We start from the raw sequence: 13,600 nt of genomic DNA, 5'->3' as shown, positions 1-13,600 counted from the left end.
CATGAAAATAAATATTATTTTGGATTCAAAATGAATGTGAAGAAAAAAATTATTATAGCCGGGAGTGGGAATCGATCTCGGGACCTTCTGCATGGGAGGCGAAAACCTTACCGCTAGACCAAGCAAGCATTGATACACGATGGGAGAAATTTTTAGTATATATCATAACCACAACATTTTACTCAAGTTAGACTATCTTTTGAATAAAGTGCTCAATCCCAAAAGGGAGAGCACGTATTATTCAAAAGATAGTCTAACTTGAGTAAAATGTTGTTAATACGCTCCTGTTTTGCAGTTGAGCACTTTCTGACTATCTCCGATAGACAGACTGACTCTGAATAGACTTTGGCTGTGTTGACACCATGGAATGTATATTCTTTCACATTCCTAAGAGATGGTAGTCCACCCAAAGCATGTCATCGTGTCGTCTGACGATTGCCTTTTAGGCATGAAACTCAGAGTAACGACTACCTATTCTGGAAGGTCTGTTCTTTGAATTTTTATATCATAACCATATCGTGCGGTATTCATACAAAACATTCAAAAAACAGTACTTACAATGAGGTTCACTGTCGAACTTCAACGGATTTAGACTGATAAAATAGTGCTTAATAACATGCATACACTTTTGGAATTATTTGACACATTTTCGTGTTTACGTGTAAAACCAATGACGACTTCAAAATTCAGTCAATCTTGGCCACCCCCCCCACCCGGATGGTTCAGAAGTTGCCACCAAATGTCAGGTTGGTTCAAAAGCTGCCGTCAGATGTGTGGTTGGTTCATAACAGGCGGCGAATGGCATGATAGAGCCGGCAACTTGTGAAACTGCCCGGCCGTATGGCATTTTCCATATACTCGATTAGTTTTGTGGGGTTCATTATCGAACCCCAACGGTTTTAGCATGTATTTATATATTTATTAATATAGGCCTATTTGTTTGTGATATTTCAAGCATTTTAAAATTTCAAAATAATCCCATTCAATTGCACGGTTGACGATGAAAATTAACTGAATTTAGAGAATGCAATGCGACCACCACCTGGTTCAGAAGTTGCCACCAGATGTAAGGCTGGTTCAGAAGTTGCCGCCAGATGTAAGGTTGGTTCAACAGCTGCCTCCAGATGTCAGGCTGGTTCAGAAGTTGCCGCCAGATGTCAGGTTGGTTCTAAAGCTGCCTCCAGATGTCAGGTTGGTTCAGAAGTTGCCGCCAGATGTAAGGTTGGTTCTAAAGCTGCCGCCAGATGTCAGGTTGGTTCAGAAGTTGCCGCCAGATGTCAGGTTGGTTCTAAAGCTGCCGCCAGATGTCAGGATGCTAAAGCTGCCTCCAGATGTCAGGTTGGTTCAGAAGTTGCCGCCAGATGTCAGGTTGGTTCTAAAGCTGCCGCCAGATGTCAGGTTGGTTCAAAGGCTGTCGCCAGATGTCAGGTTGGTTCAAAATCTGCCGTCAGATTGGTTCAAAAGCTGCCGCCAGATGTCAGGATGGTTCAGAAGTTGCCGCCAGATGTCAGGTTGGTTCTAAAGCTGCCTCCAGATGTCAGGTTGGTTCAAAAGCTGCCTCCAGATGTCAGGTTGGTTCAGAAGTTGCCGCCAGATGTCAGGTTGGTTCTAAAGCTGCCGCCAGATGTCAGGTTGGTTCAAAGGCTGTCGCCAGATGTCAGGTTGGTTCAAAATCTGCCGTCAGATTGGTTCAAAAGCTGCCGCCAGATGTCAGGATGGTTCAGAAGTTGCCGCCAGATGTCAGGTTGGTTCTAAAGCTGCCACCAGATGTCAGGTTGGTTCAAAGGCTGTCGCCAGATGTCAGGTTGGTTCAAAATCTGCCGTCAGATTGGTTCAAAAGCTGCCGCCAGATGTCAGGATGGTTCAGAAGTTGCCGCCAGATGTCAGGTTGGTTCTAAAGCTGCCTCCAGATGTCAGGATGGTTCAGAAGTTGCCGCCAGATGTCAGGTTGGTTCAAAGGCTGTCGCCAGATGTCAGGTTGGTTCAAAATCTGCCGTCAGATTGGTTCAAAAGCTGCCGCCAGATGTCAGGATGGTTCAGAAGTTGCCGCCAGATGTCAGGTTGGTTCAGAAGCTGCCTCCAGATGTCAGGTTGGTTCAGAAGCTGCCTCCAGATGTCAGGTTGGTTCAGAAGTTGCCGCAAGATGTCAGATTGGTTCAAAAGCTGCCCCCAGATGTCAGGGGCAGCTTTTGAACCAATCTGCCAAATGGCAGCAATTTTTGAAACAACTTGACATTTGGTGGCAGCTTTAGAACCCAACAAAACACAAAAACGTTTTTAAAACGTTTTAAATAAGTTATATTTTGGGTTTTGGTTTAGGTAAAACGCGTTTTTAATAACATTAAAATGTCGGGTTATATAAAGGTCATGAAATCGTTTTAAAACGTTTTGTATGAAAACACACTACAACAATATTTTTAAAATGTTTTGAAATGTCATTGTATATATATTGACAATATTTTGTCAACACTTAAATAACATTATGTTAAAATATTTGCACCCAGCAAACACAGAAATGTTCTTAAAATGTTTTTTACAAAACGTTTTGATAACATTTAAATGTCGGGTTATATACAGGTCGTGAAAACATTTTAAGAACGTTATTGTAAATATTTTGGGCAAACATTTTTTGCAAAATATTTTTTCAACCCCAAAATAACATTCTGTTTAGAATGATTTGTACCAAGTTTTCAAAAATGTTTTTGCAATGTTATTAAAACGTTTTATACCCTTTATATAACCCGACATTTAAATGTTTTCTGTAAAACATTTGTGTTTGCTGTGCAGTAAATTACCAACAAATGTTATTTAATGTTATGAAAACGTTTTATACCATTAATGTACCCTTTATATAACCCGACATTTAAACGCGTTTTCTGACAACCTTTTATAACGTTTTGCGAATGATGTCGAAAACGTTTTGTGTTTGCTGGGAACCAACCTGATATCTGGCGGCAGCTTCTGAACCAACCTGACATGCTGTGTTTATGGATTGTTGCGGTTTTCACATGCTAAGATAGAGGGTTACATTATCCCATTTGTGGCAGTCTAAAGCTGTTTTTTGACATTTTCACTGAATAATTCACAAGGGGACATTGACACCATCTCAATTTAAGTCAACAATTTCACTGGCTTACCACCCCTTTTAATGCAAAGCCTCTACAGATAACAGTACTTACTTGGTAGAAATCCTCTAAAATCAATGTAAAAAGCACTACAACTGGCAACACCTGGCATCATTTCTTTGTGGTCAATCTTGGATGGTTTCAGTCTGGACGGAACATAGTATCGATGGGATCCCACACTTGCTTCACCAACTTCGCTCTAATAAATTAACCACAACAGGCAATTTAATAAAATATACTTCTTCTAAAAATGAGATACCAAATTTAATCACAAATTTTGAGATCAAACAACCAAGTAAATTGTTAATTTTTTACATATCTTGTAGTTTTGAGCATCATGAAAGTTGTCCTGTCTTCCAAAAAACTGCTAGCCTCATATGAAACACTGCCATAGTAAACCTGCTACATCAGATTGTCACGCATAGTGCCCAAAACAGTGTATATCAATCAAGCGTATTTATGACAATGCCAAAACTGGATATCATAGAAAATGCATAACAAAGGTTTAATACAATCTCGACATAACATGCACATTGTACAAGAATAATAATTTAATGGAGATTTGGACAAGCATTCTCTTAAAAATGAACTTTTGAACAATGAACATTACTTCCCTTGACCTCGCTCTTTTCGTATCATAATCATTTCTGACTATGGTACTACAGTATATGAAACCCATACTTTTAAGCATGTGTAAAAAGGTGCAGTGATGCACTAGGATGGCTTTCACATACTTATGGGCATGGGTTTTTGAGATAAACCTTTTTTTTTTTGGTCTTACATGCTCTTGAAATAATTGCTTTACCTTACTGGAAGGCATCTGCTCACAAAGCAAGTCATATTTGATCATCAGTTGCAGTAAGGCTTCTTTCTTTCCTAATGAATCCTCCCACATTAAGTCAATCAACCTGTCTTCAAGAATTCCTTCCTCGTCCAGTAAGTCAAAAGAATCCGACAAAGTAGACCACTAAATTCACACAAAAAAATGTGAAAGAAAAGAAAACTATTTATACTACTTGTATATAGGCCTACATTCTACACAAGTCATTGAGATGCTTACGACATACAATGCAATTTATGACCCAACAACATGATTTCACAGTTCTCGTAAAAAATCAAGCTTTTTGTAGCAGTGATGTTTCACACCTTTTCAGAATTTTCCTAGCAACAAGCGTCAGTATACAAATATTAACTGTCTATGAGTGTAATGTTCGGCTCGTGGAATGGAACAATACATCTTTCACCAGTGATTATATTTCACCATTACACTAATTTAAGATAGTTAATATTTGTTTTATATCACTCATGCATAAATTCTATTACTAAAATACTATTTAAGGTAGGAAATACATTTTTCATCAACATAACACCATGTTTTGCCGTGATATACTTCACATTTTGGGGTCCTCCCCACAATTAAATCCAAGAGTCAGCGCACGGGTTGGCGCAGGTGCACTACAGCAGAGCACTATGATAGTAAAGACTATCACACGGAGAGGGTGATGGTAAAAATGATAAATGGTAATCAACCAATGAACTGTCTAGAATTTATGTATGAGTGATATAATAGGTAAAGAACTGTACTGGCAACAGAGGGGTTTAAAAGATTTATGATCATGATATTTCCCTGAGTACACTAATGTGATATTTAGTCTGCACGATATACTTGTGCGATACTCTTTCTGCATGTTCATTCACCTGTGTAGGGGGACCTTACACACAATTACACACACAAAATAGGGAAAAGGTTTTGCATATCAAAGGAGCAAACTCGGAAGTCCTGTGTGTCCTTTATCAGTAATTGTGTGAATGTGTTTTTTTTTGTTTTGTAAAATATTTTGTATTTCGTCAACGGCATTATTGGAGACACACTTTAAAGTGATTTAGTTAGCTATTAGAGAATCTGCCAGGGACCTTTGACTATGTTTTTTGCCTTTTTCTCTGCTTTTGTATTTTTGCTTGGCTGGCTTATCAATAAATCAAATCAAATCAAATTAAAAGCTACGGCACACATAACAAGGCATAACTTTTCTTAGAGCCAACACCCTTTTGAGCAAGTTATCAGTCAACATTAATAGGTAAATTTTCACGCGAAAATTTTCTGGACACGTGACCAATGTGAGTGTAACCTCGAGCCAGATCTCTGACCCCCGGCGGTGACCTCGCTATTCAAGTCTTAGTAATTTTGAATTGGAATAGTATTTTTGACCGCAATTTTGATAGAAATTTGTGCATTGCAAATTTATTGAATATTATGTTATCTTAATTTTTTCACAATATCATCAAAACGTAATTTCAAAAATATCTATCTATGGAAAAAAATATTTATCTACGGAAACTCTTACCATAACATTATAAACTTGCGACAAGTAACTTATTTTGCCTCCAAGGAAGAATTCTTCCTATTCAAATACATTGGAAGAACACCCGCTGTGCTCGGGGTCACATTCCATAATGCTAATGTCTGCGCCCATGGGTGTCACGTGTCCAGAAAATTTTCCCGTGAAAATTTACCTATTAATTCTGACTGGTTATAGTAAACATTCCATTGGAATGAACACAGCTGCCAACACTGAGCTGTATCTGATCCGACCGCGATTGTGTTATGAATTTCAAAATACAACACAAACGCACAACCTTGGATACAATAATAAATGTACTAACCAATCACATGTGAGTTGGCATGGTTGAATTCACTTCCACGTTACGTACACATGGTTGTACACTGACGATCATTATTCTGTTGGCAGCTGTGTTCATTGAAATGAAATTTCTACTTAAGTTGAGCACTGGTTTCTTATGAAAACTTACCTGCCACCTGACTTCATCCCTGACAGTGATGACCCTCCTGAAGACATCTATAAGCCAATGAGGGTCAAGGATGATGATGTTCTTCAGTGACTCGTTCTGACAATCCTTACCTCCAAAATAAACGATATGTCCTAGATCGTGATAGAATTGCAACATTACAAATAATTCTTGGGAAGAATCTATTTGATATGTTGAGGCTAGTTGAGTGACCTGAAAAAAATAACAAAATGACATACAAAGGTGTGAATTGATTAATAGCCTGATCCCCCTTCATTCACTTAACCCTACAAAAAATTGAGATTTTGTCATCAAGTTTGTATTTTTGTTAATTTTTCTTAGAATCTAATAAAATGTTAGGCCTAAGATATGTTTTAATTAGGTGGTATGAATATAGCACGGTGTAGTACAACCTTATGGCCATGACATAACTGTTCTACAGGCACTGCAATGACATCCATAATGTAGTAAAACTGATCGCGAGTCATTTTAGTGAAATGGATTTTATGATGCGTCGTAAATTACAGTTGATCTTGAGACTTTAAAAGCTTCGTAAAGTCAAGTGTAATAGATCCTGTGTTAGCTAAACTACAATCCTGGCAAAACAGAATGCCACACAAAATCATTAATTGGCCAACATCCTTCCCGCTTCCCTATTGCAATGTTGATTTGGGCAACATCGTCATCATTTCTACATTACAGTCTCCCAACATTGAAACATGGGGGGTGCGGAAGGGGCGACAGTAAGCTGAATGTGTATTTTCAACTATTGTACAAAATAATATAATGCAGAAATATCACACTCTGGCGAGTGTATGCTTTTAACAACAATGCTGGTGTGGCAACAAATTTCCGCCAGGATTGTACATCCCAGCAAACACAAAACGTTTTCGACATTATTCGCAAAAGGTTATACAAGGTTGTCAGAAAACGTTTAAATGTCAGGTATATAAAGGGCATAAAACGTTTTCATAACATTAAAAAAACATTTTTTGATAACCTACTGCAAATATATTAACATATTGTTATTTAAGTGTTGACAAAATATTTGGCAAAATATGTTTGCAAACAATGTTTACAATAACATTTTGAAAAGTTTTTAAATATATTGTTGTGGTGTGTTTTCATACAAAAACATTTTAAAATGTTTCATGGCCTTTATAACCCGACATTTAATGTTATTAAAATGTTTTTACCTAAACCAAAACCCAAAATATAACTTGTTTAAAACGTTTTTTAAACGTTTTTGTGTTTGCTGGGATCTAGCTCAATCAGCTTACCTCATTTAAATTCAAGTAATGGACTTCTTGCCTTATTTGAACTGATATTGCCTGTTCAAATTGAAGCCATCTGAGTGGAATTCTCTCCTCAATGTACGGCTCGCTCAAAGAAACCTCCTCAACATGCCTACGAAGTCTTGAAATCTATCAAAATAAGCAACCAAAACATTATATCACTCGCACATAAAATTCTAGACACTGGTTAATTAACCCCCTGAGCACTACCTGCCGATCTGACATTGCCTCTGATTGGTCAATTACATGATACCTTCACTTTAATCACCAATCAGAATGGAGCTTTGTAAATAATTCACCCCAATTTTTTTGTGTGGTGAAATTATTCTAACGATGTTGCTGATTGGTCCAATTGATAATGAAAACTTTTTGGCCAATCGGCTGGTAGTTCTCATGGGGTTAATAACCACTATTTTTACCATCAACCACCACCGTTTGATACTTTTTACTATTCAAAACTACGCTTATGCGGCTCTACATAATGAGCCTCTATGCCAAGGATTCTCAACTGGCGTCGCACGTGCCACTTATGGCGCATTGATGCAAGCCAAGTGGCGCTTGAAAAATAAATAAATTTAAAAATCCGAAAAAGAGCTGGATTCAGTGATAGCACGATTAGGTTAATGTAACTTCAGTCACTAAATTGCCAGTGGTCATGGTGGACTGGAAGTCCATTTTTGAACCCCCTTGACCCCTATAGGGGCTTCGCCCCTGGATCCCATGCCGTGACATTTCGCTCGCTTGCTAGGATAGGAGCTTAATTGAGCAATTCTATTTTCTAAAAGTGGACGTTCAGATACTTTACTTGAAAACCCCTGCTCTACGCCTTGGTATGACACAGTATGTGTATGTCGTGTCTGAGATGCGTTATGTGTACTCCAATTTCTGTAGTCTAATTCATCACTTTTAACAGGGCTCTGACAAATATGCAATTTCTGAGGCAAAACAAATGCACCTTGATTTTCCAAAAATCCACAAATCTGCTACTTCCTGTAAAGCAGGGCTGAAAGGGCTAAGAAAGGCAAAATCTAAAACAAAACTTTTGTGCAGATTTGGAATGTCCCTGGATTTAGAACTTGGTGTTAGGATCATATCATGGTTCTACGCCTTGGTCTGGCCCAGTATGTGTATGTCGTGTCTGAGATGCATTATGTGTACTCCAATTTCTGTAGTCTAATTCATCACTTTAAACAGGGCTCTGACAAATATGCAATTTCTGAGGCAAAACAAATGCACCTTGATTTTCCAAAAATCCACAAATCTGCTACTTCCTGTAAAACAGGGCTGAAAGGGCTAAGAAAGGCAAAATCTAAAACAAAACTTTTGTGCAGATTCGGAATGTCCCTGGATTTAGAACTTGGTGTTAGGATCATTCGTGGTTGATTTGTTTTAAAATGGGGAAAATATTTGCCATACAAATTTCACCTATCTTTTAAAAATTTTAAATACATTGATTTTGTCTGCATTTCTTAATAATAATATACAATGAAGTGAAAACAAATTACAACTTTACCCTTTCTGGATACAATTTTTTTTTGTAATTTTTTTCCATTTAAAAACATTTTTTCTTTTACTTTAAAAGATTTTTCTCAAATGTAAAAAAAAAGCATTTAGAGCCAAACAAAATTGCGCTACTAATAACACCATTGCGTATTTGTCGGAGCCTTAATCTTACCTCATCATCTTGGACTTGACCGATGTCATTTTCTATGGCATAGAATGTGAGTACAATATGCTGTTTATATGGTTTGTTCTGAAGACTCTGGCGGATCTTCTTGAATTTGATTTCAATCTATGAGAAACACACAGAAACATCATTTCATACACCTTTTCATGGAGAATGTGACATTGACAACAGGCCATTTCAAATCAAGATCAGAAAACCAGTTACAGTGAGCGGTATTATTCAGTAAGTTAGGGGGTCAAAATGGCGGATATAAAATGTCATGAATCACAGTACCCTTTTGAGCAAAAATACAGCTTATTTAATGTTAACATGGGGTCATCAGGTAAAATAGTTTCCTAACATATTGAGCTAAGGCCTCTGCTATTTGGCACTTCACAATATGACCATAATTGAAAGAAAAGTGCAAATGTTTTTGGGACTTTAGATTTAGACTTTTTTGGTAACGTAAACATCAATCTCTTACAAATTCAATCACTTATTTTATATATGTACCCCACACTTGATCATGTCTTTCATGCAGATTTGTGTTCAAGCTAAATGATCTGCATCATGAGGAAGATTCCTTTTCTCTGATCAATCCACCAGCCGACATATCCGCATCCTAATGAACAGAACTCTACATACAGCAGGGCCGTCAACTTTTTGGAATTGCTTGGCGTGAGACAGAGGCGTACCGGGATTTGCCGACTCCAATGTTCATTTTGTACCATGATTATTTGAGCCACGGCGCTCGGGAATGTGAAAAGCGGGGGGGTGGGTGGTAGCAACAAATTATTCATGACGATGTGTGAGATTTTACTCATTTTCCAGCTTTTTGCGTGAGATTAACTACCTAGGCGTGAGATTATACCACCTTGGCGTGAGACCGTGAAAAAGTGACCCAATGCGTGAGACTGACGGCCAATGCGTGAGAGTCGACAGCCCTGCATACGGGGTGGGGGGGAGGGGATATTTTTGCAAGACTCCCATTAGAAGTAACCCTTGAAATAGTACATGATGGGATATCAGGTATTATAGTAAATGACTCTATTTGAAAAAATATGGACAATAGTCATATAGTACATGATCAGGCCCAATGCGTGACGGCCAATGCATGACGGCCAATTTCTCGGCCATATACTGCGTCTTGAAGATGGCGAGCCTGTGAAAGAATATGCGCTTTATATTCCACCACATGGGAAGAGGAAACCGGGACGGCCGCGACACTGTACTTACAGTATGTCCAGCACCTCCTGGGAGATATAGAAGGGATGCTGCAGCCAAACAAAATTGTTTCGCTTGCCCAAGATCGCATTAGTTGGAGAAAGCTTGTAGTCGCCTGCTCCGCAGCCGACTGATGATGATGATGATGATGATGATGATGACATGACCGCAGCCGACTGATGATGATGATGATGATGATGACATGATCAGGCAGTAATATGCAAGTGACACAGCCCTGTGAATACCTTAAAGCCATATTGTAATATTTCCATAAGAAATTTAATATTGCATTTTTATGTTAGTTTACGCAGTCAGATATACCCCTTTTAATTTTGACCCAAACAGATGAGGCAAAACATAAACAAGTGCAGCACCTGAAGCCTTGATTTTGCAGATTATAATTAGTTATTTAAGTACATTACAATCATATAAACACAGCATTTTGAAAAAATTGAGGGCGTCCTCCTCAGCAAATGTTACAATGTGGCTTTAAGTACTGCACCACACTCTCCTTCAATGGGCAATTCCAGTTGAAATCCATATACCCCCTATGGAAGACATGATGTTAATCTCCCACATAGGGGGTGCAGATTTCAAATGGGGTTACCTAAATAGATGACTCCATTTGAAATCTAGTCCCTTGTGTGGAAAAATAAAGGTCATGTATTCTGTAGGAGTGTATGGATTTCAACTGGAATAGCCCAATGTATGTACAGGTCAAAGTTCAATAATGGGGTAACTGCAGTGCTGCAAAATACCATACCTGTCTTTGCTTCTCTGTAGCAGACACACCAGGAACGCTATTCTTATGTGTTCCTACAACAAATACTGGTGGGGTAAGCTGCTTCCGTGCAGTCGAGTCGGAGTTGGCATTTGAGGTTGTATAAGCATAGATGGAGTGCATCCAGTAGTGTAAGAACTCCAGGCACGTGAACTCGTGATCTTTGGTAAGAGTCTGAAAAATAAAAATAAAATATAAGTTCTGTTATTTTTTTGCAGAATCAATTTAATGTGAAAAGATGCGAGGCAGATCAGGTGGTGGCTGCATTGCATTCTCTAAATTCAGTAAATTTTCATCGTCAACAGTGTAATTGAATGGGATTATTTTGAAATTTTAAAACGCTTGAAATATCACAAACAAATGGGCCTATGTTAATAAGTAATATAAATACAAGCTAAAACTGTTGGGGTTCGATAATGAACCCCACAAACTAACCAAGTATATTGAAAATGCCATACGGCCGGGCGGTTTCACAAGTTGCCGGCTCGATCATGTCATCCACCACCTGAGGCAGATAGTAGCAACTAGGGCCCTGAGACTTTTTCCACACTATCCAGTGGCATAGACTTCTTTTTGACATTGGGGGGATGGGATTGGAAAAAATTCTTCAAGTATAGTGAATCCATCACCTTTTGGTGACAGAATAAGTTTATGGTACAAATGCACGCGAAGCGGGAGAAAAATTTTCCAATTTTGAAGCTAAACTGATGAAATATGGTGCAGAAGGGGAATAAATGTGTGTGAAGCGCGCAAAAATTTGCACTTTTTGGGCTAAAATGGGCAAATATGAGGTTAATTTGGTCAGAAACCCATATTCAGGTGTCAAGATTGGAGGGATGATTGTATGAACCATCCCTCCCCGGATCCACGCCTATGACCCTATCCTGCTTCCCCGAATAAAACCAAACCCGACTTGACCTATCCCGAATAACTTGGAACGATCCCGCCTGGTTCGGACATATTTGGGTTGTTGTTTTTTTTCGCGCACAGGACCGTATGATCCAGAATTCTGCTGGCCTTATCCTTGTTTAATTATTGAACAGTCATAGTATAATTCTCCCGGGGCACTCGAATTTTTTTGGTAGGTGTGCCACCGCCAGTTTCGAACTCGAGGTCTAAGGAACTGATCGGCCGCCAAAAGGGGTCTAGGGAACTGATTGGCCGCCAAAAGGGTCTTGGGAACTAATTAACCAGCCAAAAGGGGGGTCTTGGGAACTGATTAGCCGCCAAAATCTGAAAATGGGGTCATGGAACTAAACAATGCAGGCCAAACCAGGGCTCAATTTCGTTACGTTTTTGCCACAGATTTTTGAAGGAATCGATTTCACTTTGATCAAGAAAATCATTAATGTAAAATTGGTCTGATGGGAGAAAGGCGCAGGATTGGTTGTTTTAGTAAATTTCCTATACTTAAGGTATAGGGAAATTTTACATTTCGCCACATATATAAATTGTACAAATAGCACAAATAGCTAGAAGTAAATGCAAAAGACAAGGGTTCAAAGGGCTTTAACGTACTGGCCATATAAGCAATTTTGAACTTAGATTATTTTTCTCATATCCTAGTTGCTTCCAATGATCGCTATTTGTGCAATTGGTGGGAAGGGCTTTAACGTGCCGACTATATAAGCAATTATGACATTGATCGCCAAGTCCCTTCTAGCCGTCAGCAATTTGTGCAATTTATGCAATTTTGAACTTAGATTATTTTTCTCATATCCTAGGTGCTTCCAATGATCGCTATTTGTGCAATTTGTGCAATTGGTGGAAAGGGCTTTAACGTGCCGACTATATAAGCAATTATGACATTGATCGCCAAGTCCCTTCTAGCCGTCAGCAATTTGTGCAATTTATGCAATTTTGAACTTAGATTATTTTTCTCATATCCTAGTTGCTTCCAATGATCGCTATTTGTGCAATTTGTGCAATTGGTGGAAAGGGCTTTAACGTGCCGACTATATAAGCAATAAAACCGTGACACTCGAAAGGCCATATCTCTGGAATGAAACGTCCGATTAAGATTATTTAAACGCCAAAATGTTTCTTTCATCAATTCCAAGCCAATAAGTTAGGTCTGAATCAATTTAAATGTACTTCAATTTTTAGTGGACATGCCTACTATTAGCTGGAATAAGGGCTAAATCAACCGGGATATTTTGTGTATTAGCATTCCCCCAACCAAGCCAAAGCATAATGACAAAATGAATGAAGGTGTCATTTTATTAGCGATATTGAAATTAGGGGAGCCCGAAAAGTTGAGTGTTACCGTAGTTACTGCGGTTTTCGGACTTGTTTTTTCTTTCTAAACATCCTCGCACGTATCATTCTTCCATAAATTTTCTCGGTTTGTAATAAGGCGGTTCTCGAAAGCAATGGGACAGCGCTATTTTGGGAGTCTAATTACCCAGGAATAAGGGCTAAATCAACCGTGAAATTTTGTTGATGACGATGCATCGCATGATATAAGCAATTATGACATTGATCGCCAAGTCCCTTCTAGCCGTCAGCAATTTGTGCAATTTATGCAATTTTGAACTTAGATTATTTTACTCATATCCTAGTTGCTTCCAATGATCGCTATTTGTGCAATTTGTGCAATTGGTGGAAAGGGCTTTAACGTGCCGACTATATAAGCAATAAAACCGTGACACTCGAAAGGCCATATCTCTGGAATGAAACGTCCGATTAAGATTATTTAAAC

At 38.5% G+C, this 13,600-nt stretch overlaps 1 protein-coding gene across 1 annotated transcript in view; it reads right to left on the bottom strand.

Moving 5' to 3' along the window:
- LOC140161665 (uncharacterized) overlaps positions 1 to 13,600 on the bottom strand; it is a 34,618-nt gene that overhangs the window by 7,720 nt on the left and 13,298 nt on the right. The window contains exons 7-12 of the mRNA XM_072184966.1: positions 10,882 to 11,073; positions 8,904 to 9,020; positions 7,214 to 7,357; positions 5,937 to 6,146; positions 3,931 to 4,092; positions 3,180 to 3,324 (exon numbers count right to left, since the gene is read on the bottom strand). Coding sequence (XP_072041067.1) covers positions 3,180 to 3,324; positions 3,931 to 4,092; positions 5,937 to 6,146; positions 7,214 to 7,357; positions 8,904 to 9,020; positions 10,882 to 11,073 — 970 coding nt within the window. The remainder of the gene's footprint in view (positions 1 to 3,179; positions 3,325 to 3,930; positions 4,093 to 5,936; positions 6,147 to 7,213; positions 7,358 to 8,903; positions 9,021 to 10,881; positions 11,074 to 13,600) is intronic.

Source organism: Amphiura filiformis, chromosome 10, assembly GCF_039555335.1.
Source record: "Amphiura filiformis chromosome 10, Afil_fr2py, whole genome shotgun sequence".
Lineage (NCBI taxonomy): Eukaryota > Metazoa > Echinodermata > Ophiuroidea > Amphilepidida > Amphiuridae > Amphiura > Amphiura filiformis.
This window is presented reverse-complemented; position numbering and strand designations above follow the sequence as displayed.